General features: G+C 38.5%; 3 protein-coding genes across 4 annotated transcripts; 2 read left to right on the top strand and 1 right to left on the bottom strand.

The window, feature by feature from the left end:
* The first annotated feature begins 1,952 nt into the window (after nucleotides 1–1,952).
* Nucleotides 1,953–3,393, top strand: LOC137937880 (plant intracellular Ras-group-related LRR protein 1-like). The gene is made up of 3 exons (XM_068783063.1): nucleotides 1,953–2,129; nucleotides 2,398–2,567; nucleotides 2,718–3,393. Exons 1-3 carry the CDS (start codon nucleotides 1,977–1,979, stop codon nucleotides 3,391–3,393), a joined length of 999 nt encoding a protein of 332 aa, XP_068639164.1. The 5' UTR covers nucleotides 1,953–1,976.
* A 4,567-nt stretch (nucleotides 3,394–7,960) lies between these two features.
* On the top strand, nucleotides 7,961–8,737 carry LOC137936886 (uncharacterized). Its single transcript, XM_068781831.1, has one exon. The coding sequence runs from the start codon at nucleotides 8,036–8,038 to the stop codon at nucleotides 8,579–8,581; it is 546 nt and encodes a 181-aa protein (XP_068637932.1). The 5' UTR covers nucleotides 7,961–8,035; the 3' UTR covers nucleotides 8,582–8,737.
* Nucleotides 8,738–13,660: 4,923 nt separating this feature from the next.
* Nucleotides 13,661–19,670, bottom strand: LOC137936483 (beta-glucuronosyltransferase GlcAT14B-like). Of its 2 annotated transcripts, XM_068781195.1 has the most exons (5): nucleotides 18,713–19,670; nucleotides 18,537–18,612; nucleotides 18,291–18,406; nucleotides 14,659–15,185; nucleotides 13,661–14,246 (listed from the first exon to the last, which is right to left on the bottom strand). In XM_068781195.1, the coding sequence occupies exons 1-4, from the start codon at nucleotides 19,290–19,292 to the stop codon at nucleotides 14,665–14,667; spliced, it is 1,293 nt and encodes a 430-aa protein (XP_068637296.1). In that variant the 5' UTR covers nucleotides 19,293–19,670; the 3' UTR covers nucleotides 13,661–14,246; nucleotides 14,659–14,664. The 2 variants fall into 2 exon arrangements, with proteins under 2 accessions (XP_068637296.1, XP_068637295.1); XM_068781194.1 differs by lacking the exon at nucleotides 13,661–14,246 and having other exon boundaries at nucleotides 14,264–15,185; nucleotides 18,713–19,669.
* Between the last annotated feature and the right edge of the window lie 1,165 nt (nucleotides 19,671–20,835).

The following is a 20,835-nucleotide window of genomic DNA, read 5'->3' as shown; positions in this document are numbered from 1 at the left end:
TTGACCGTTCGTCCTTTGCCTGTACGAACTCCAAAAGTCTCACTTCGGCTAATCAAACGGACGTCACTTCCTTCTGAAATATAAATTGAATATAAATAAAAAAATTATCATTTAATTATTCTCTCACTTCAGATAAGGGCGAGAGAGATATTCTTCTTCATGACGCATTGAACGCGTCGCTTCACTCCGCTACCTTCCAAATCGTGGGTCATGTACGTTGGATCGCCTTCATTGTGATCATCCGAACGTAGTTCTTGCATTTCGAGAAATCACAATTGGGTTTTTTTTATTACACTTGAAAGTTAAAAAAGAAAAAAAACGAGAGTTGATTATGGTTACTACCAGCTTCTGAAAGTCAGACAAATCGGCTCTTGTCTTTCTTTAATAATAGTTTAATCTGATGAGTGATAAGCTTTCTAGATGTAAATTCAATCCGGTAGGTGAAAGAAGAACAAAACGAAACAAACTACAGATCAATTTCCAGTTCTTAATCATCACTTGATGATGATTCCGTCGCCCTGTTTCGTATCTCGTTTTGGGTTTCATTTTGCTGTGTGATCAGACATATAAGTCCGATTTGCACTGCATGAGAAAAACGGAAACCTGTGGAGAGATCGTTCGTGTTTCTGGAGTGGAAGAAACTGGAACTACTAATGCATGATTGATGAGATTGGAGAAGAGAACATTTTCCTTTTGACCTTCCTTCGTGGGAGATTTCATCTGTGTGAAATTAAGGCAGCACAGTGCTGGAGAGGAAAGACAGACATTGGCGGCGGAGTTAATTACTTGCTAAGACAGCTACGGCTTTAGGTTGCTTGTAGTTGATTATTTACTCGTTGCAGTTGATATTTTCTGCAATCTCCGTTCGCTTTCCTCACTTAAAACTATGTTTTCCTATCAAGACGAAGAAAAGCTTCAAAAGTATTTCAGCCGAATGAATGACTGTTCAACCAATTGATTTTTTAATTTTTAAGGTTCTGTTACTCGACTCCATTTTTAAAGCATTTTAGACGTAAAGAGGCAGTGACACTACAAATTTCTTTTCAGATTTAAGAATTAGTTTATCTGTCGTCGAACAGATGATGAACCAGCATCGGTTAGAGGAGAAGACTCCACCATGGAAGGACTGAATTACTTGGAATCGACGAGATATATGAAGTATAAGAAGCCATAGAATTCGACCAGAATAAGATGGGGAAGATGATCGTCTTGCTACTCTACATTAGGATTTCAAACTTGAAACTCTTCCCTGTATTTTGTGCCGTCAAATGAATCTCTTTCAAACTTGAAACTCTTTCAGTCGTGCCGGAGGTGACAATTATATTTGGTCAACGATTCCAACTTTAAAACTCGAACCAAAAAAATCTTCTCTCTTTCTCTTCCTGTAACCTCGTCCCTCTCCAGAAGGGTACCGTCGTAAAAATATTAAAGACGACGTGGCAGTTTGGGCTTCGCTTGCCTACCCTTTAATTGTGGCGACGCTTGCCCCTACTGCCCTTTGTAAGAGTTGACCTTTCAACAGTTGTACGTGGACACGTTATCCTCCTCCTACGGTTCGTACAAAGATGATGTAATCCACACGTACGGGAACACCTTTCTCTCTCTTCCTCCTGAGCATTTAACGAACAGGAAAGGCTTGGGGACATTGTTTCACGCAGATCACCTGAAAATCGCCATTACAATTACACAGAGGTTTGGACGTCAACGCTTCTTCTTGGCCACAAATTCCAGCGCATTAATCACTTTGTCTCCTCCATTAACATTTCATCTTCTCTTGCGGGCGTGCAACAGCTTGCGACTATTGATATATATGAAATCTCTCCTCTGTTTCTCGATCTTTTCAGGCCTACTTTTTCTTTTGTGTTTTTTTTTTCGGTTTGTCTTTTCTTGTTTGTGTGATCGAGAAATTTATAGTTCATGTTGTGCTCAATGATTCCGATAATACTCCCTTGAATTTAAATTGGGCTTGTCAGGAAATGAGGATGACGATGGAGAGACAGGACAGAAGAAACCTCCCGGTGGAGGAAGAGAAGATGGACTTGAGCGGATTGTCGTTGAAAACGCTGCCGAATCCGGCTGTGAATGTCACCTTGATACGTCATTTAGACCTTGCCAATAACAATCTGGAGGTACCATCTCTTTCTTCTTGCGGTTTCGTTTCCTTTTACTGGTACCTGGAGAGAGAAAGAAGATAGCAGAAGTTATTGACTGTACCCCTCCGGCTGGATTTCCTTTATCTGAGTTGGGTTTTTTTCTCAGATTGTTCGAGAATACTGACGCGCGCATTCGCGATCTTTTACTTGATTTTTCTTCCGTTTGTTCGCATTTAAAGAGTCACAGAGCCGTTTCAAGAGTCATGGTTAATTTTTTTATTTCGTGCTAAATATCGGTTCGCAGAGTATTCCAGAGTCTTTGACGGCGAGATTGCTGAACGTAGTGTTCTTAGACGTGCACTCGAACGAGCTTAAAACTCTCCCCAATTCGATCGGCTGCCTTTCCAAGCTCAAGGTCTTAAACGTCTCTGGCAACTTGCTCGAGTCTTTGCCCAAGACCATCGAGAATTGCAGGTCGGTTACAGTAGAATATGGTAAAGAACTGTTAGTTATTTCAGGAAATAATTAGTAGATTCATAAAGATCATGAGCAAGCTGAGGCAATAGCGCCTGCGTGCTTGCTAATTTCGACTATTAATCTGCCTGTCTTGATCAATTAATCCAGGGCTCTGGTGGAACTGAACGCCAACTTCAACAAACTGACAAAACTACCGGAGACCATTGGGTTCGAGCTCCTGGATCTCCAAAAGCTTTCAGTAAATTCAAACAAGCTTGCATTCCTACCATTCTCAATCTCCCACATGACCAATCTCCGTGCCTTGGATGCCCGTCTCAACTGCCTCCGCTCCCTCCCTGAGGACATGGAAAACCTCCTCAATCTTGAAACGCTCAACGTCAGCCAGAACTTCCAGTACCTCACCACAGTCCCTTATTCCATCGGTTTCCTCGTCTCCCTCGTCGAGCTCGACGTTAGTTACAACAATATCAAGGTTCTCCCTGATTCCATCGGGTGCCTGAAGAACCTCCAGAAGCTTCATGTGGCCGGGAACCCGCTCGTATCCCCGCCGATGGACATCGCCGAGAAAAGGTTGGACATTGTCAAGGAATACTTGAGTGAACGTATGAACAGAAGCCATGAGAGTCGGACAAAGAAGACTTCCTGGTTTGGTAACCTTGTCAAGAGCAAAACCTTCAACGGGCGAGTCTTTAATGGACACCGAGACAAGGATGGGTTTCTGCTTTCAGATTATCGATCAAATGGTGGTCTGACTTCGCCCAGATTCATGACTATGCTTTCGCCTCGTCGCCTCTTTTCCCCTAAGAGTTATTCCAGTAAGTAACTTACATATAGCTAGATTGTAAGGAATGGAAGACTTACCTCTCTCTCTCTCTCTCTCTCTCTCTCTCTCTCTCTCTCTCTCTCTCTCTTGTTACGAATTATCAACGTGTTCAGGTTTCCTATTTAGAGAATTTGGCAGGCTCCCTGGTTTGGGGAGTGGAATGGAGTGTAGCGAGCTTGTATGATATTAATTTTCGTACATAATTCTACAAAGGCATTCAATTTCCACGGTCAATTCTGTGTGTAAATGTGGTGTGTGGGAGAGTTTCCCCCTACCTTCTACTGTAGCCTGTTATGGTACTGGGTTATGTACCTATGTCTTCCGCTCCTAACAGGCCGGTCTTTTAGGTAGTATTAGTTAAGTACATAACATTTGGTATCAAAGTTATCGCTACGTCGCGAGTTCGAATCCCGGAGGGGGCAACTGCTGAGGGGGCAACCTAGCATAAGGGGCGACCAGAGTGTCCACCGCTATGAGCGGAAGGGGCGACCTGAGTGTGTTCTCGCACCATGGGCCGTCACTAGAGTAGGACGTCGGCTCTCGCGAGCGTGGGTGTGATGTTATGGTCCTGGGTTATGTACCTATGTCTTTCGCTCCTAACAGGCTGATCTTTTGGATAGTATTGGCTAGGTGCAGTCATGCGGCGAAAGAGACATTACAAGAAATAAAATATTTTATGATAAAATTTTCAGCATTTAAGGGAGAGTTTGGCAATAATAGAAAAAAATATACATAGGAAAAGGAGAGAAAGTGACTTTCTATTGTTTGGTAGCAGAGAATTTATGGAAAGAAAAGAAAACAAGTGAAAAGTATGATTTATGGTTTATATTGGATGGTGGAATTTGAAGATAAAAGAAAATAATAAAAATAGGGGGAAAAGGAGAGAGTGTTTAGAGTTTGGTCCATATAAAAAATCAAGCGGCGGTCCATATCACTTCAAATTCGGTTTTCCATGAAAGAACAAATTGAGATGGACTGCCACTTTATACGAGAAAAATTCTAAATCAAGATATTCTCCCTCATACATATCTTATCACTAGGACAAGTTGTAGTCATCTCACAAAGCAAGTCACTCTCAAAATCCTACAACCATTTAAAACAAGTTGGGCATTTATGATGTTCTCTCTCTCTCTCTCTCTCTCTCTCTCTATCTATCTATCTCCCCTTTACCTGAGCTCTTCTCTTGCTCTCTTTTCTATTATTTTCTTCTTTTCTTCTCTCTTTCTTCTTCTCTTTCTCTCTCACTACCTTGTTCCAGGATCTAATCATGGGGTCCTAAATTCAAACAGTACGTAGAGGGAGTTGAAGGCAAATATTTTTGGAGTTCATGATAAGGCAACAATATTTTCCTCCTAGAATTTTGAGACAAAGTCCATAAAAAGGAAACTCAACTCATGTAAGTAGAAGAAGAAGGAATACAAATACTTCTCTTGAGTAGGTGATGTGGAATAAAAAAATAGAAACTCCTAAAGAAGGTGACTTACATGAGAGTAGAAGTCTTTCTCAAGAGGAACTCCTAGTTTGAGAAATAGAAACTCTTGATATTTTGGGACATGCATAGAGATATGATCTTTTGGCAACATCATACTATTTCCAAAATTATCAAAATGTATTTTTAATGTATATAAACTTCAAACTAGGGATTTTATCATCATAAAAATGGGGAGATTGTTTGACCAATGGTAAAATCATGTTGATCTCCATTATTTTGATGATAACAAAATGTGTAGTTTGAAAGTGTGCTACTGATGATGTTATTAGTGTACTTTAGATACATGCCTTCCTACACAAATATTATGAGGTTAATAGCAAAAGTTCAAGACAAGAGAATCATGAATGAATTAATTTGCCAAGTAAAGACTCGAAGTAAAAACTCATTGAAGATTATTGCTCGGAAGGGGAACTTACACGATGAAGAAATATGAAGACTTGAAGACCTAAATTCAAAGTCAAATAAAAATCTCAAAAACTCTAGCTATGCAAGTAGATAGCCAACCAAATTCCAATTCTTAAGCACAAGTATGTCATGGAGCTTTAAGGCATGAAATATTTCTAAACCGAGTTTTATCGATGCATACAAATGATTTATAATTATTAAATCTCTTAGTATAGCCTATATCATGCATAGATTTTAAAGTAGTACACTAGCATATTGCATGATTGATCAACTAGTATAGGCTTGATTGATCATCTACAGTGTAGTTGGGAAGAACTTATAAAGCATAATCGATCATCCTCAATAGAATAATTAATCATATAGAACAATGCATAACAAGTTCCAAAAAGCATGATTGATCAATTGAATGGGTTGATCAATCAATGTGTTTTCTAAAAGGTTGAAAACTCTATGATTGATGTCTTGATCTATCAGTAGGGTAGAGGAACTTAAAAATGTAGGCTTTATGATAAATCATACATTTTCAATGATCGATTAATATTTTTTGTAGTTTTTTAGAAAAAGGGAAAAAATGGCTAGTTTTGCTTCAAAACTTATAAATAAGGTCCCAAACTTGTAGAGGATAATCAAATCGGCTTATACTGGAATACCTAAACCTTTGGAAAAATATTTTTGTGCTTCAAAATCCAATTTTACCATTTTAAAGAGAAAAACTCCTAATTTGCCTAAATCTTCCAGTTTCTCTTTACATTATTTTGTATTCAAATTTCCACGAAGCTCCATACACTTTATTTCATGTGCTTAAATATTTGGAAGCATGGATTTCATTAGGAGAAGGGCTATCTATCCAAAAGAAAGTTGTAAGTGTGTTTTTACTCTTTTATACTTTAACTTTCTTTAATAAACATTCTCTAGCACCTTAAAACTAGAAGAGTTGGCATTCTAGAGCCTAGAATCTAGAAAAAAGGAGTATCCAATAGAGCTGGAATCTAGTTTGTATTGAATCTTTTGGGAAGAGAATAAATTATGTAACTGGAGATTACACTTGACTTGACGAAACCCAGAAGAGAGAAGAGAGGGAGTAGAGACATCGGGGGCGCAGGGAGACTAGAGAGGGGGTGCAGGAGAGAGGGAGAAAAAAATGAAAATGAGAAGAGAGCAAGAGAGGGGGGTGCGAGTAGAGAGGGGAAAAAAAAATTAAACGTCGAGGGTTCGAACCCCCGCGTTTCCTTCATCCGAATGATTCGCAAAAAGGGTCGGAAACCACTTCATCCCCATAATCTAGATGACATGAAGTCTGGCGCTCCACTAACAACATAAACTGAAGAACGGCGTAATGCGGCTGATTCATCTTCAGCTTCAAGTTGACTAACACAACAACCCCCCCCCCCCTTCATCCCCATCATCCAAATGACATGAAGTCTGGCGCTCCACTAACAACGTAAACTGAAGAACGGCGTAATGCAGCTGATCTTCATCTTCGGCTTCAAGTTGACTAACCACCACCCCCCCCCCCCCCCCCCCCCCCCTCTTTGTGCATTTCAACTAACAAAGCATATTAGTGAATTTTTTTCGAGCAAGGATTCTTGGACGGTGATTACCACTAAGAAAAAATTGTTGCCTCTTTAGGGTTGTGTGCTTGTAATTCCATTTTCTTTATTTATTTGCTTTTGATTGCACATAACGATATAAAAGTATTGGCAGTTGAATTTAACTATTTGCATAAAAACTTGAGTATTGTAACATTGAACCATATATATGAAGGTAATGGGAACTAAAGTTGAATATATGCACAATAATTGAATATAATATCACGTATACTATGATAGTATATGGTGTGAACTAAATTATTTTCAAGATGTATATCTTCAAGTTTGCACTATAGTTGACACCATAAATCGATGTATTGATACGTGAACTTGCATATTTGTACAAAACATGAGAATCGTGTCACTTAACAACACGAATCAAGGAATTGGCAACATAAGTTGAATAGATGTGCAAAACTTGAATATAATATAATGTATACTATGTGATATATAGGATGAACTAAGGAATTCTTGACGTGTATATCTTCAAGCTCGGATTACACTTAATATAGACTAAGATATTAGCAATTGAACTTGAGTATTTGTGCATTGCTTGAGTATCGTAACACTTGACCATGTAAATTGAGGTATGGGCATGCAAACTTGAATATATGTGCAAAACTTGAGTTTAACATGTATATTGTAATAATACACGGGTGAACTAAGGTAGCTTTTAGATGTATATCTTTGAGCTTGCACTATAGATTGAAACCAGGTATTGACAACTAAACTTTAGTATTTGCATAGAATGGGATTTGGCAACACAATTCGTCTTTTTACGTCACTATGTTACTAATTATAATTTATGGCAACTCATATTGTTCATGTACAAGCACTAGTACTAGCTACACTACTCCTTATGTAGTCACACTTGTTCATAATTCACCGACATTGACACTGATATTTTATTCATATTCACACAAGTATAGTTTTTGTGACACATGGCCCGTACAAATTGGACGTTTAGTGATCCAAGCCCATAAATGGGATGGGCCCATCCACAGATTGATGAAGCGGTCCAGCTCATTCTGTTTTAGGCCAGCAAAATTGCCTCAGAGACATCCATCATTCTAGGGCATTTTCGTCCTGTTAATCACCCGTGGATGTGCGCTCACATATACAGTCGTTCAGCAGAGAAACTAGCGAAATCGCCGAAATGTCCAGGCAGAGGATGGCTCCGAAGGCGGAAGCATTGGCCGCCGGCTCCACCATCGGTCAATATTCGTCGCCGGATCACAGCTCCATTGATCCATTCTTTCACATCCTTAAGATCCTTCCATATTCTTTCCTTCGCGTCCCTCGCCTTCGCCTGAAACTTCCCTCTTTTTCTCTTCCCTCGGCAATGACCGTTTTCTCTCTCCTCCTGCTTGCTTACTTCGTCGTTGTTTCAGGCATCGTGTACGACATTATCGTGGAACCTCCCGGCATCGGTAGCTCCCAGGATCGTGTCACCGGTGCCGTCTGCCCTGTCGTTTTTCTCCCCGGACGAGTCAATGGACAGTACATTATTGAGGGTCTCTCGTCAGGTTTCATGTTCGTGTTAGGTGGGATGGGGATCGTGCTTTTGGACCTCGCGCTTGATCGGAACCGTGCAAAGAGTGTGAGGGTTTCGTTCGCATCGGCAGGAATTTCTTCGGTGGTAATTGCGTACGTTATGACTATGCTCTTCATTCGGATCAAAATTCCGGCTTATCTCAGATAAGTTGTAGGATGATTTTTATAAAAAATTCTGAGAAATGTTTAGATTTATGTTTTAGAAATTTACAGTTCTTGTTTTAGCAGACTTCCCCTTTACATGGTCAAATTTTTGTTTCAGATTTGCAACTTTTAATATAGGGATTATATTAGTGTTTTCTTACTTTGCTGTATTCTCTTATTTACCACCGTTCGGTTCAACATTTGCAAATCCTGATATGCATTTCTATCCATTTGCTTATTTACCACTGTGAGGATTTGCTTTTTACATTGGCCTGTAGACTTACAAGCTGATGTTATATTTGGGGATAATACTTATTATCAAGATTACTGATCGGTATTGAACATCCGATGCTGTAGGGTTTTGAGTTAATCCCTTCTTTGTTCATTGTACTTATTTGGACGTTATCTTGTTGTGTTCTACAGTGTAACATGATTCCTTTTGTGCATCAATAGCGGGGACTTAATTAGGTAGTGTTTATTTATGACTACGATTCACAGATCAGGCTTCAAGTTTATTGTGACATGTAACTCACTAATAAGTGAACCTAGTTGGCATTATCACTTCTCCTAGAGCCCTTAAAAAATCCAGTCATATGATTGCCTTTTTATTGTTGTTATAACTCGTTGACATTTGTGGGAAATCTATTTGTGATTAATCAGATGGAGGAAAGTGAGGTTGATAAAAAAAAAAACCCTGCTTATGACAACCATGTGTAAAGCTGGGAAATAATTTGGCCACTTTGGTACTATTGCTAGTTTTAAAATGTTTTTATTACTTTGAAAGCTATAGCCAAGGGACTTGTGTGTCTAGCAGGAATGAGGTATCGCAGTTTTTTGTTTTAAAATTCATGGGCTACCATTTAATGGTTGCTCAATTGAAGGGACTATTTTTGCCACTGCATGTTTGTATACTGCTAACTGGTGAGGTTGGAGTCAAAGCATAAGCAGTTGAAAGGTGGCATGAGTATACCTGTGCAACAGCAACTGTAACAGTTGACTGTGAGATAAAGTTGCTAACAAGTTTAGGGATGGCCATATTATTATTGGTGCTCTGAGGACCAATAAATCTAGCTCTTCCTGAAAGTTTGTAGCATGGCTCATCGTTTTTGTCTACAACCTTCCGCTATGCCATCTGGCCTGACCAAGCAATTCAATTCAGTTCCCTTGTGGGTGAGAGTAAAAAGCTTGTTTCAACTCTCCAATGGCAAGAAGTGTTCGATTTCTTTGACTATCTCTCTTCCATGGTGCAAAGTGTTACAGGTCTAGTTGCTCAATCAGGTCTATTATGTCATGCCTTAGATGATCAGATTCCTGGTAGAAGAGACCAACTCATTCATGAGGTATTTTTTGAAATGCTCAACTAGAAAACATGGAAAGGTAATTGTTTTTATCAACTTGCACTGGCATTTAATCTCTGGACTGAAATACTAGTTTTCATTCTCTAAATAAACCAAACAGGAAATCCCTCATGGTTAGTCTTGTCTAATCATTAGCCTTTACTTATCAATAGGTAATCTACTTGTAGGCCTTTGGGCCAGGTTTGCTTCTATTGGTTTATTGGGTCTTGTATCGGGATAAGAGAATCAAACAAGCCTTTTATTCTCACCTACAAGAGAACTGAGATGAGATGCTCACTATTAAAGTTTCATGTATCTAGTTGTATTGGTCTGAGTTGGGTTAAAAGTTAATAGATATAGTAAAATCTGATAGATACCTTCTTTGGTATGGTAAAAGTAAAGGATCAAACAATGATCCGCCCCTTTTGTTTCTTTTCTACAGAGGAAATGAATCATTTTTTTTCTTTTTCTTTATATTATTTGGGCCCACACATTATCAATGGGATCAGGGGTACTTCTAGCAAGAAATGTATGTTTCCTTCAACATCCAATATGTATTGACCAATGTGCAACATGTATCAACAATATGAGCAGCCATGCTCTAGATGATTATGGAGCTATCTAGTGCTTCTAGGAATTACTATGCCTGACGATTCAAAACATGGCCCTGGTGCTTGTCATAACACCTTAAGTTGTTGCAATTGCCACATGTACAACACCTAGGCACTGGTTAAATCGGGTGATCCCATGTATTATAATTTCTTGAGCAGTACCTTAGCGAGTTTTGCTTAGGTTTGCCCAAGTTAGGTTTCCGTAACAGCTGCTATCTTGGGTTGGTCCTCTTGACTTCCATCTGTGCGTATCCAGCTCCCTGCTTGAATCTTGCTTGTATGATATGCCACTACTTCTGGAGCCAGCATAGTCTGCCAATTTTTTCTTGTTGGTTTTCATGCCTGTTTGTTATGTGACCAGAAAATATTTTTTTCTCTGCTTTGCCTTGTGTGTTTGTGCATGGGTTAGATGGTTAATAGCATCAAAGGTTCACATCCCTGCTGTAGTGTCCTTAAATGCCAAAGTCATGCTTATGAAGGTCTTGGATTCAGTATTTGGGCTTCATTTGAGCTTAAACTAGCACATTTATTTACTTGAACTGTACATAAATTTTTATTTGTCGGTCGGTCTTTTTGATCGTATGGTGTGCTTTAAGCTTTTAACTTCTTCAGATAACTTTCATACAATTCCTTAGATTTTTGACCGCTGTAGAGTAGCAATGTCACTTTGCATCAAGATGCATTTTGCGTATGCTCAAAAGATGCTGTTTCCCAAATCCATGTGTTTATATATAGCTTGACCATTAAGGGTGATAAGTCTAACTTGACTTGTCTAATTCAAATTAGAGTCTTGAAACCTACAGCAGATAGTAAAAACCTCCATCTAAGATCATTTTCTTACACGTAATTAAATTCTGATTAAGACTTATGAAAAACATGTACTTTCCAAAAAAAGAAAAATATGAAAAAAAATGTTTTACTTGGACTTGTTTTTGAACAAGGATGTCCTTTTGAATGTTTGTTCAAATTTGACTGCTCAATTTGACTGTTCAGTGGTTACATGGGGAGTTTTCTTGTGGGAAGTCTTGGGATCAAGTCTGGGGAAGAGTGGGTGTAGCATGTGTGTGTAATCAAAAGTAAAATAATTGTCTCGACTCTTTGTGGGTTTGAGTCTTTAGCTCAATGGACACAAGGGGCGTGGTTTCTAATGTTAGATTCAGGTCTCACTAGGGTATTGGGTATAGTGTGTGTAATCAACATTTAAAAAACTGTTTCTAGCAATCAACTTTCAACACCCATCAAAATTGGAAGGAGATTCTACTTTTAGTTGAACAAAAAATTGCTCATCAACCTAATTATCTGACGAATTGGTTGAATGCCAGTCGCATTGTTGAAACTAATAAGATGCATAAAAATTAAAAAGGATTACTGTCTTCTGAGCGGTATCCTAATATAATCTTAGTGAGTTCTTAGATGTCGCCATGATGAGATAATAAGTGTGCTATGTGCTAATACTAATGCAGCTTTACATATTGGTCCTTGGTGACTGTTTGTTCCTAGAAAATTGAAGCTGTTTTATTAAGACCGCAAATGGGAATTCAGTGTATGCTTGGAGGAAGAATTTTAGCATTTCAGATTTTATACTTTTCATTGATGAAATCTTTATGAACATGCGGTTGCCAACTTTTTTTTTCTCTTCGTCTCCTTGAAATGGGTGTGCTTACCCTCTTTGAACAATTTACAATCAACATAGGCAGTTCTGAACGTACGAAGGATCCTGCTAACAGTTATCGGTTCTAAAATGAGGATAAAAAACATCATAAGCACCTCTATGCTACACAAAATAGGTCGATTTGTCATTTCTGCTATGTTATTATTTGCAATAGGCGTATGGTCAATTTAGTGTAAAAAATATATCAACTGAAAGAATTTTTATATCAAACCGGCCCTCATGGAACAAGGGAAAGTTTAATCCGAAACATAGTTAAGAGGCCGTCACTTTGTTAACACCAATATTATAAAGCACGGACTACATAGATTGATTGAATCATGTTCACCCAAAATTTCTATGTTTTTCAGTTCATATATATAAGTCAAAACCTGGTAAGCAAGCTGAGTTTGCTGGTTAACCCAAAAACCATAGGCTGAGTTTGTGACACCCCCCCTCCCCTATGGCGGAGATGGGCAAGAGGGGGCTATGGCCCCCTTAAAAATTTTCAAATCCCTAAATGCATTGAGGGTATATTACTTGTTTTAAAATATCAAAGTTTGATTAAAATTTCAGACATTATACTTTTTTATTTATTTATGTTGATGTTTTGGGTTTTGAGCTTTTGACGATTAATGAAGCTTTCCAATTGTTTTCATATTCGTAACCTAATAACCTTTTTTTTTTTTTTTCATTTACAACATAACAATAACATTAAGTCGGGTCCAACTTAGTGGACAAAGTGAACAGGGATGTTAATGCTGACCTAGGTTGACCTCTTTTGGAATTATAGTGGTATAATGTAATTTACCTTTGATCTTTGTCATTTATTTCTCCCTTTTTAGGGTAAAGGGTAATGATGTACATTATGTTTCTCTCGTTAATATAAATATATTGAGGTGAAGGATTGGGACGTCACTTAGCCCGATCCTCATTCCCACTTTCTCTCTTACTCTCTCTCTCCTAGTTGACCTCTACTACTTTCTCCTTTCACTCGTTCATCTCTTCTTTCTCTCTCTTGTTACTCTCTTCACCTTTAATCTAGTTCGTTTGCTACAAACAATATGGGATCCTAAATCTAACATGGTATCAAAGCATTAGGTTTAGGATCCCGAAGCTATGGTGCTGGTTGATCAAGGTTTTTAATCTCCTCGGTAGAATTAAGGTGTTGATCAAATGATCGGTTTTGATTCATTTTTTTGCTTGGTATTAGTTTGTTGCATGGGTATGTTCTCTTTGAAGCTTGGTATCAGTTTATTTCATGCTTATGGAATGTTGGATATTGTTAGTTTCAGGCTATGATCGATTATTACTGGTTTCATGAGTTTATGATAAAAAGAGGCTATGCTTGTGTGATTTAAAGTTCTTGAGGTTGAGGCCATAATTATTTTTCTTTTTTTTTTTTTTTTTTTTTTCTGATGTAAGTGATCAAGTAAGATCACGATTTAGAATCATAGAAATTTGATATGATATCAGAGCAGGTATTCTAAGGCCATAATTACTACTTAAGTTTATTGTTTTTCATTGCTAAGCAAAGGTTGACTATGGAAGCAACACAAGAAGGATTTCTATCTTGGTTTTACATCTTTACTTTCTCACAAGAGACACCGGAGCCAACTGACCTTTTGTGTCTCAAGAGTTGTCAACCAGAACGCAAATTAGTCTCAGAGCGAGGAAATGCGGTCAACGCTGGATAGATATAAGCCAATAAAAATCAGCAAATGGAGACGGTTATCTCTGTCTACACAGAGACCAGCAACATAAACCCAGAGAGGAGGAAGATCGATGTTGCCTTAACTTTATATTATTCATTGTCTTTCTAGGTCTGTAACAAAGGATCAAACCATTAAATGCTTCTCCCATCTCCTGTGCCTTCACCCTAGTCGCCTCTATACCACTCCCATACATGATAACGAAATTGTACAAGATGGGTATCATGGTAACAGGACACTAGAACGCCCAAACAGATCCAAATAACCAAAACAATAACAGAAGGGCTGCATGGTAGAGTATGAAGGAAACCCTTGTCCAGGAACTTGGCGACCGAGAGTGGTTGTTCCTGAGGAAGTCAACCTGATGAAGACAGATGATTAACATAGAAAATCTATACAATGCAAGAAATATCAATTTAATCTTTTATATCCGTTCCCAGTGGTTTCTACACGCAGAAAACTGCAGAAAACAGTGATAGTAATTCATAGAAAACAACTATCAGAACTTCAGCTAAAACAAGTAATACGTATATATGATCCGACGAGAAAAGGCAGACTCTCGAGTTCTTCTTAACCCTGATCTCACTTTTACTCCCATGTAATCATAGTATTAAAACATGAGATGTCAGCACAAATTCCACCCACAATCCACCGCCTTCTATCCTCCCACTTTTCCTTCCACCTAAGAACACTAGTCTGTTGTTCTAAACCAACTCCGTGTAGTGCTACTCCAAATCTCACCGAAAATAGGTCTTCAATCTCAATGTACATACCTGATTTCATATACTACTGCACTGCCTTGGACGGAAGTTCTCCTTTGACAAAAGTGACACAGCTAATTTCTCCAGCCTTGATGCACCCGGACCTGGTCTCAGAACTGTTATATTACCTGCAACTGAACACGGATCAGTCCCATTCTCCCTGGGTCCGACACACCACCCACCTGGTACAGTCCTGCCTTGGCCCCGGAACAAGAGTTCCGTATCAATTTTATCAAGAACCGGATTATCGCTGAGGAATTTTCTGGCAAAAGGAGCATTACTGTCAACCATTGCTGACATGTCACCAGGGGTGAGGTGGTGGGGATGCTGCTTTGGAGGGTTATCCCATGATATGAAATGTAGATCGTGATTCACAGTTGTATTTCTGAACTCTTGGGCATTGCATACGACCGTGTGGAAGTAGCCCTCTGGTGAGGAAATGAAGTTGGCATAATACATGAGGACAGTTCTGGGAAGGTTATCCCATCCCCAAATGCAGTAGTCCACAAATGATCGGGACAGTGCCATCCAAGCAGATCCTGTATCATGAAGAACAAAATCATGAATTCACCAACAACATACACCAAACGAATTTTAGAGGATGCAGAATTACTTAAAAGGTAAGTCACTTAAACATGCTAAATTATTATTTCTCTTAAAAGAAGAGTGAAGTAGTAACTACAATACTTTTTGTATTTTGCCCATTTTGCAAAGGGATGTGTGAGAAGTGGGATGGATTTAATCCATTTAAACCCATGAAAAGAGCTATTTAAAACCTTCTATATTTGGAAGAATAGGTATGTAATTGTCTAAGAAAAGTTCAATGTAAAAAATCAAGGCCCACCCAAAAAGCAGAGGATGATAAGGGTCATTTCCTATGACATATCATGCAATTCAACCTGGTTACCTTGGACGAACATATCAAGGAGACATGATTATGTGCAGAACCACAGGAGGGTTTTTCCAAGAGGCAGGCACCTGCTACATTTCACACACATTTTTCACTAACCAGTTTAGAACTCCAGAGTTCTTGTTTCTGTACATTTTTTGGTATATTTTTCTAGGCCTTTGTTTCTTTTGCCAGAAACATATTCTTACCATTACCATAAACAAGGACAAGATAAACAAGTTGAGTAGTGTTTGCATAAAAATTTTAAGGGTTCTCCCTGAATGTAACATAGACAGATGTTCATCACCCATGTTTCTGTACAAAATCATTTCCCAATTGTAGCCCCGCATAAGAAAAGTTGATTCAATAGGGGGAGAATTTCATGGAATGAATTTTTCAGGAGAACAATCTTCAGTTTAGATGGATGGTCAAATCCACATCTTCCAACAGCTATGTTGTTTCTGGAAACTTCTGTGGAGTACAACTCTATCAAAAGTTGGGTACAAAAAAGAAACCTGACTACCTATCATCATGTCACTGAGCAATTTCTCTCATAGTACCTCAGAGATTAGGGAAAAGACTTTTAAGAACTTGTCACACTATTTTATGATCCTTCAGTTATGTTGATGCTCTCCAGCATCTGGGGTCAGGTTGCATCACATAAGAGTCCTATGTCACAGCTATAAGTATTTTGGTTTCATAATCCTGCAACAATATGTTCTGAAATGCACAAAGTCTACATATAATTCAATATTGGCATCCTGCAATCAGTGTTTGTCATATGCTGATCCGTTAGGCATTGCTGACTCAACGACAGCTGAGATTCAAGGTCTTCTCAATGGCCTCCACGTTTTCTGAGACCATTATAGTGGTCCTTTTCACATTGAGTGGGACTCGAAGGTGGTAATTGGTTGATGCAGAAAAGGGGTCCTCCCCCCCTATGGCGGCATTGGGATTCTCTTCGGGAAATTCTTGAAATTGTTTCTCAAATTTCTTGTATTTGGTCTCACATTCCAAGATTTGCTAACTCGGTGGCAGATGTGCTTGCCAAGTCAGGAACGTCCTTTCAATCTTTTGTTGTTAGGGATTTGCTCCCTGTTTCTTTGTTTTTTTTAATATATACTTCCTTTTCAAAAAAAAAAAAAAAAAAATCAATATTGGCATCCCTGGCACAACCTGGAAGCTTCTATAATTGTATTAGTTTTTTTTCTTTTTAATATAGTAAAATTCTTTGGTGGGTATAACAAAGATCACAAACCATTCCTACGAGACTCTGCAACTTTTGCTTATATCATGTGATCCTTGTTAAGCCTCTATCTGAAATTTCAGTAGCAATTATAGAGCAAGCATTGGAGATGGAACCTTCATATATATTCTATTAGATATAGTCATTATCCTACTTTAAGTCTGACATATTGTTGGTTGAGCATCGAACAATCTAAAACAACGCTTTCATGAATAGAAGTGTCTGGAAGAAGTTCCAATTCCTTCCAGCCACATTCTCGTAACTCATTTAACGAAATACAATAAAGAGTCCAAATGGTGTAGGATCATTACAATAATCTTAATGAACCCCTCTTATAATTGTCATTTTCCCCATCACAGGTAAGGGTTGAAGTCCACCCTTCTGCATATCCTCAAACTTATTTCCCAGAGCTTCTAGTTCTAGTATTTGGTGATTCTTAATACCTTGGAGAAGGCCAACTACATATCCAATAGACCAAATTCCAGGAGAGAATGGCAACTGGACTTGGAGGAAAGCAAATAATAGATATTTCCAATGCATTTCCATTCCACCAACTAGGAGCGTATAACTTAATATAAGGCCACACCAATAAATATAAAATACAATCACTTGATACTATCGTCATAAGCATAATGAAAAACTCATCAAAGGTAATATAAGCCTAAAACTATTAAATAAATTTTTACCAAGATAAAGGAGATAAAAAATCCTTCACTTATTCAATTTAAAATAACTCAAAGAAGTAGATGAACAGTAAAACTTCAAATAAATTAAAGGAAAAGTCAAAATGGAAATTCGGAGGTTCTCTTAGACACTAGAGAAACTGTATATGATCACACTGTAACAAGGAACAAATGCATTGATGTGAACAGGTCTGACTACCGCAACCTCCCAGCACGAAGAATTGACAACAGATGTTTCTTCCAGGGGGTCAAAGGAAAGGGGAAAGGCAGTAAAAATATGAAATTTTTTTATTTCAGTTATTCTTCATAAGTTATTGCCTTCTTCACACAGAATTTACATCCTTCTGCCGTCTTTCACCATTCCCTTAGTATAATTTGCCCCCTCTTAAGTAAATTTTCTAGCTATGCCACTGGTTTCTTCACTAGCAATAAATCTGAGTCATGCAACTTAGACACAGGATGATAATAGCCAAGACTTAAAAGATATATAAGATAAAATGAGAAGTTTAGAAGTAAAAGACAACAGTTGATGTCATTGACATTCTCAGGAGAAGCTTAAGCATTAATGAGTTGCTCTACAGCGGTTTTGCTAACATTTTAAAGATGGCAACTGTACTGTTTTCCCTGCCAAGGAACAGGAACCAGAGGCGATATAACAATCACCTGACGTATGACAAACATATCCAATGTTTCTACGCTCTGCTAACACCATCCGTTAATTTTTTTGAATGCAACTTACTGACCCAGGAAACAAAGGAAACACAAACAGAATGATAATAGTAAAACAACAAAAGAACCAAAGAGAAAATATAACAAGGAAAGCTACCTGTAAACAGTTTAAAAGCGGTGGGAACGCTTCTTCTCTGCGTGACCCAGAAAACGTCCGCTTTCTTTGTCATATACAAACCAGGATCAATAATAATTGGCTTGGCTCTTTGGAATCTACATTTATCAATAACATCTAATCACAATTATGACACGGTTAAAACCACCATAACATTGGGGGGAGAGAGAGAGAAAGAAAGAGAGAGTTGCATAAAAAGGAAGTAGCAAAAGAGAATGATCCCCATACTCTTTCCATCCAATGTCGCTGCTATGATCGATGAAATTGAGTTCTCGCGGCAAATATGAGAACGTATGCAGCAGATCTGAGCAACCAAATCAGAAGGCATTATTGTACAGTAACACTTAACCAGGAAGAAGAGGATAAGAATTCAGCTTCAATTAGGAAAACGCGAGATTCCTTACCGTCTTGGGTAACAAGAGGGTAATCAGAAGCACTGAGATTAATAAACCAATCCCAGTCCCCTCCTTCCTTCAATAAAATGGCCGCAGCGTGTAACGTATTGGCAACCATAGTGGGGCCCCGGTAGGTCACAAGATTAGCTTTGGTGATCATCCTGACATTCCCGAATTTGGAGAACATGGTATGAGTTTTGACAAATTGGTTGAGATCCAGGCGTTCCTTTGGCGAGGACTCGAGATCGAGATGCACGACGTACTGGTTGATAGGGTGGTAGAGAGCGAGAAGAGTCCGCTTCAGCATCTTACCGTCGCCAGCGGAGCCGGATATAAGGTACGCAAGGCGGGGCGAGGGGGGGAGAGAAGTGGAGGCCGTGACCCGAAGCTTAGATTCGACGAAAACAGCAGCGCCGGGAGGGCGATAGGCAAGGCGGAAGGGGAAGGGAAAGTAAGAGATTCCATCAGGTGCGGCGAGGGTGGTGAAGAAGAGGAGGGTGAGAGACACGATGGAGCCGATTACCAGAGGAAGGATCCATTTGCGGTCCACGTTCGCTGCTCTCACTGGAACAAGCCCAGTCTGTTTCATTTCTTCTCCACTCAGTTATCTTCGCCGTCCTTGCTCACGTTTCTTCTTCAAAAAAATTGAAAAAATGGGATGAAATGCTCGAAACTTCGAACATAATCTCCAAACAAGAGACAATCTATTTTCTCTTCTTTTTTTAAAATTTTGAGACAGAGGAAAACGCAAAGTGAGAAGAAGCTGAGCAGAAACAGAAAAAAGAAGAAAAACGAAATCGATGGTAGAGACGAGAGGCAAAGGAGGTTGAGAGCGGTGGGTGAAACTGGTTTCTCTTTGATTCGGTGAGATCGTGGGAAGCGATCCTTCTTGTCTGATTGCTCAGCTCAGCTTTCTTCTTCTTTAATGATTTTTTTTCATTGGAATAACAATGAAGATTGACCCAAATCAGACATACCACTCTTTCCTTTTACTCTTCTAGCATGTAGATAGGAGAGCCAAGTTTGCCAAGTTTACATTTATATGTAGATAATGAATGTTGGGAGACCTTTCCCAATAATGCAAAAAGGGAAGGGGTAGGACTCTAGCCTGACTTTTGTTAGGTCTTGAAGTACAAATCCACGAGGGTTTAGGTCCAAAGTAGACAATATTATACCAAAAATGGTGTCCATAGTCTTTACGATAACTTTAACCCTTTTTACTCAATCTTGTATAATTATACTTTCCTTAGTTGGGGTATTGTAAATTTATGTAAGTTCAAAGCTCAAGGCAAAATGTACAAGGAACACTTTGACATCACATAAGGGAAACTTTAATTTTTATAGTAGTTGACAACACTATCTTGGATTTCTAATTTACTCCAAGATGTTTGCACCTTAGAGTTAGTTCACTATATTCAAAAGTAAAATGACACCTATAACAAATTGCCACAAAATCAAATTACAATGTTCCCTTTATAGGATTTACGCCACTCAATTGACTATAACTTTCAATTTACATAGTACTAAACTTTTTAGCCTAAACCCGCACATGAGATTTTTAGCAATTAAGTAGACACACTTGTTTAGACCCACAAAAAAGATTTTTTTTTTTTTTAATAACCAACTATGCTCTCCAACCTAGAACCAACTAGACTTCAAAGCCGATTTTAGCTTCTCTAACTCAACCATGACGAGTACAAGAGTTACTTTGAGATTGTCACTTTGCTTAGTTGTATACATCTCTTAAAAAAAATCATATTAGGAGTAGAATACGATTCGGTGGAATCGTTCCAGATATCTTTAGATGTATCCAAGTGAACAAAATTATTACAATTGATTCTTTCATGCTATTTGTCAACCAGTTTATGACTATGGTGTCCTCCTTTAACCGATTTTGGTAGGAGGGATCATCTTCATCAACTGATGGCTAAGTCAAATGTCCAAGAAGGTCTCTTGTAATTAGAAACCATTTTACAGATTGTGACTATGAAAAATAATTATATAGACCCTCAAGAGGTATAATAGTTGTCTTTAAAAAAATCATAGCAAAAAAATTCCTCAGGAATATGGCTGAAAAATGCTAATAAAAAGGTGGTGTCCATGGGAAAAATTGTGATTTTTGGGGTTTTAGG

The sequence above is a fragment of the Aristolochia californica genome, unplaced genomic scaffold (assembly GCF_029961685.1).
Source record: "Aristolochia californica isolate CCGP_79_NKW_82.1479 unplaced genomic scaffold, dmAriCali1.0.hap1 SCAF_7, whole genome shotgun sequence".
NCBI classification, from domain to species: domain Eukaryota; kingdom Viridiplantae; phylum Streptophyta; class Magnoliopsida; order Piperales; family Aristolochiaceae; genus Aristolochia; species Aristolochia californica.
Note: the sequence above shows the minus strand (reverse complement) of the source record. Positions and strands in the feature narration are given on the sequence as shown.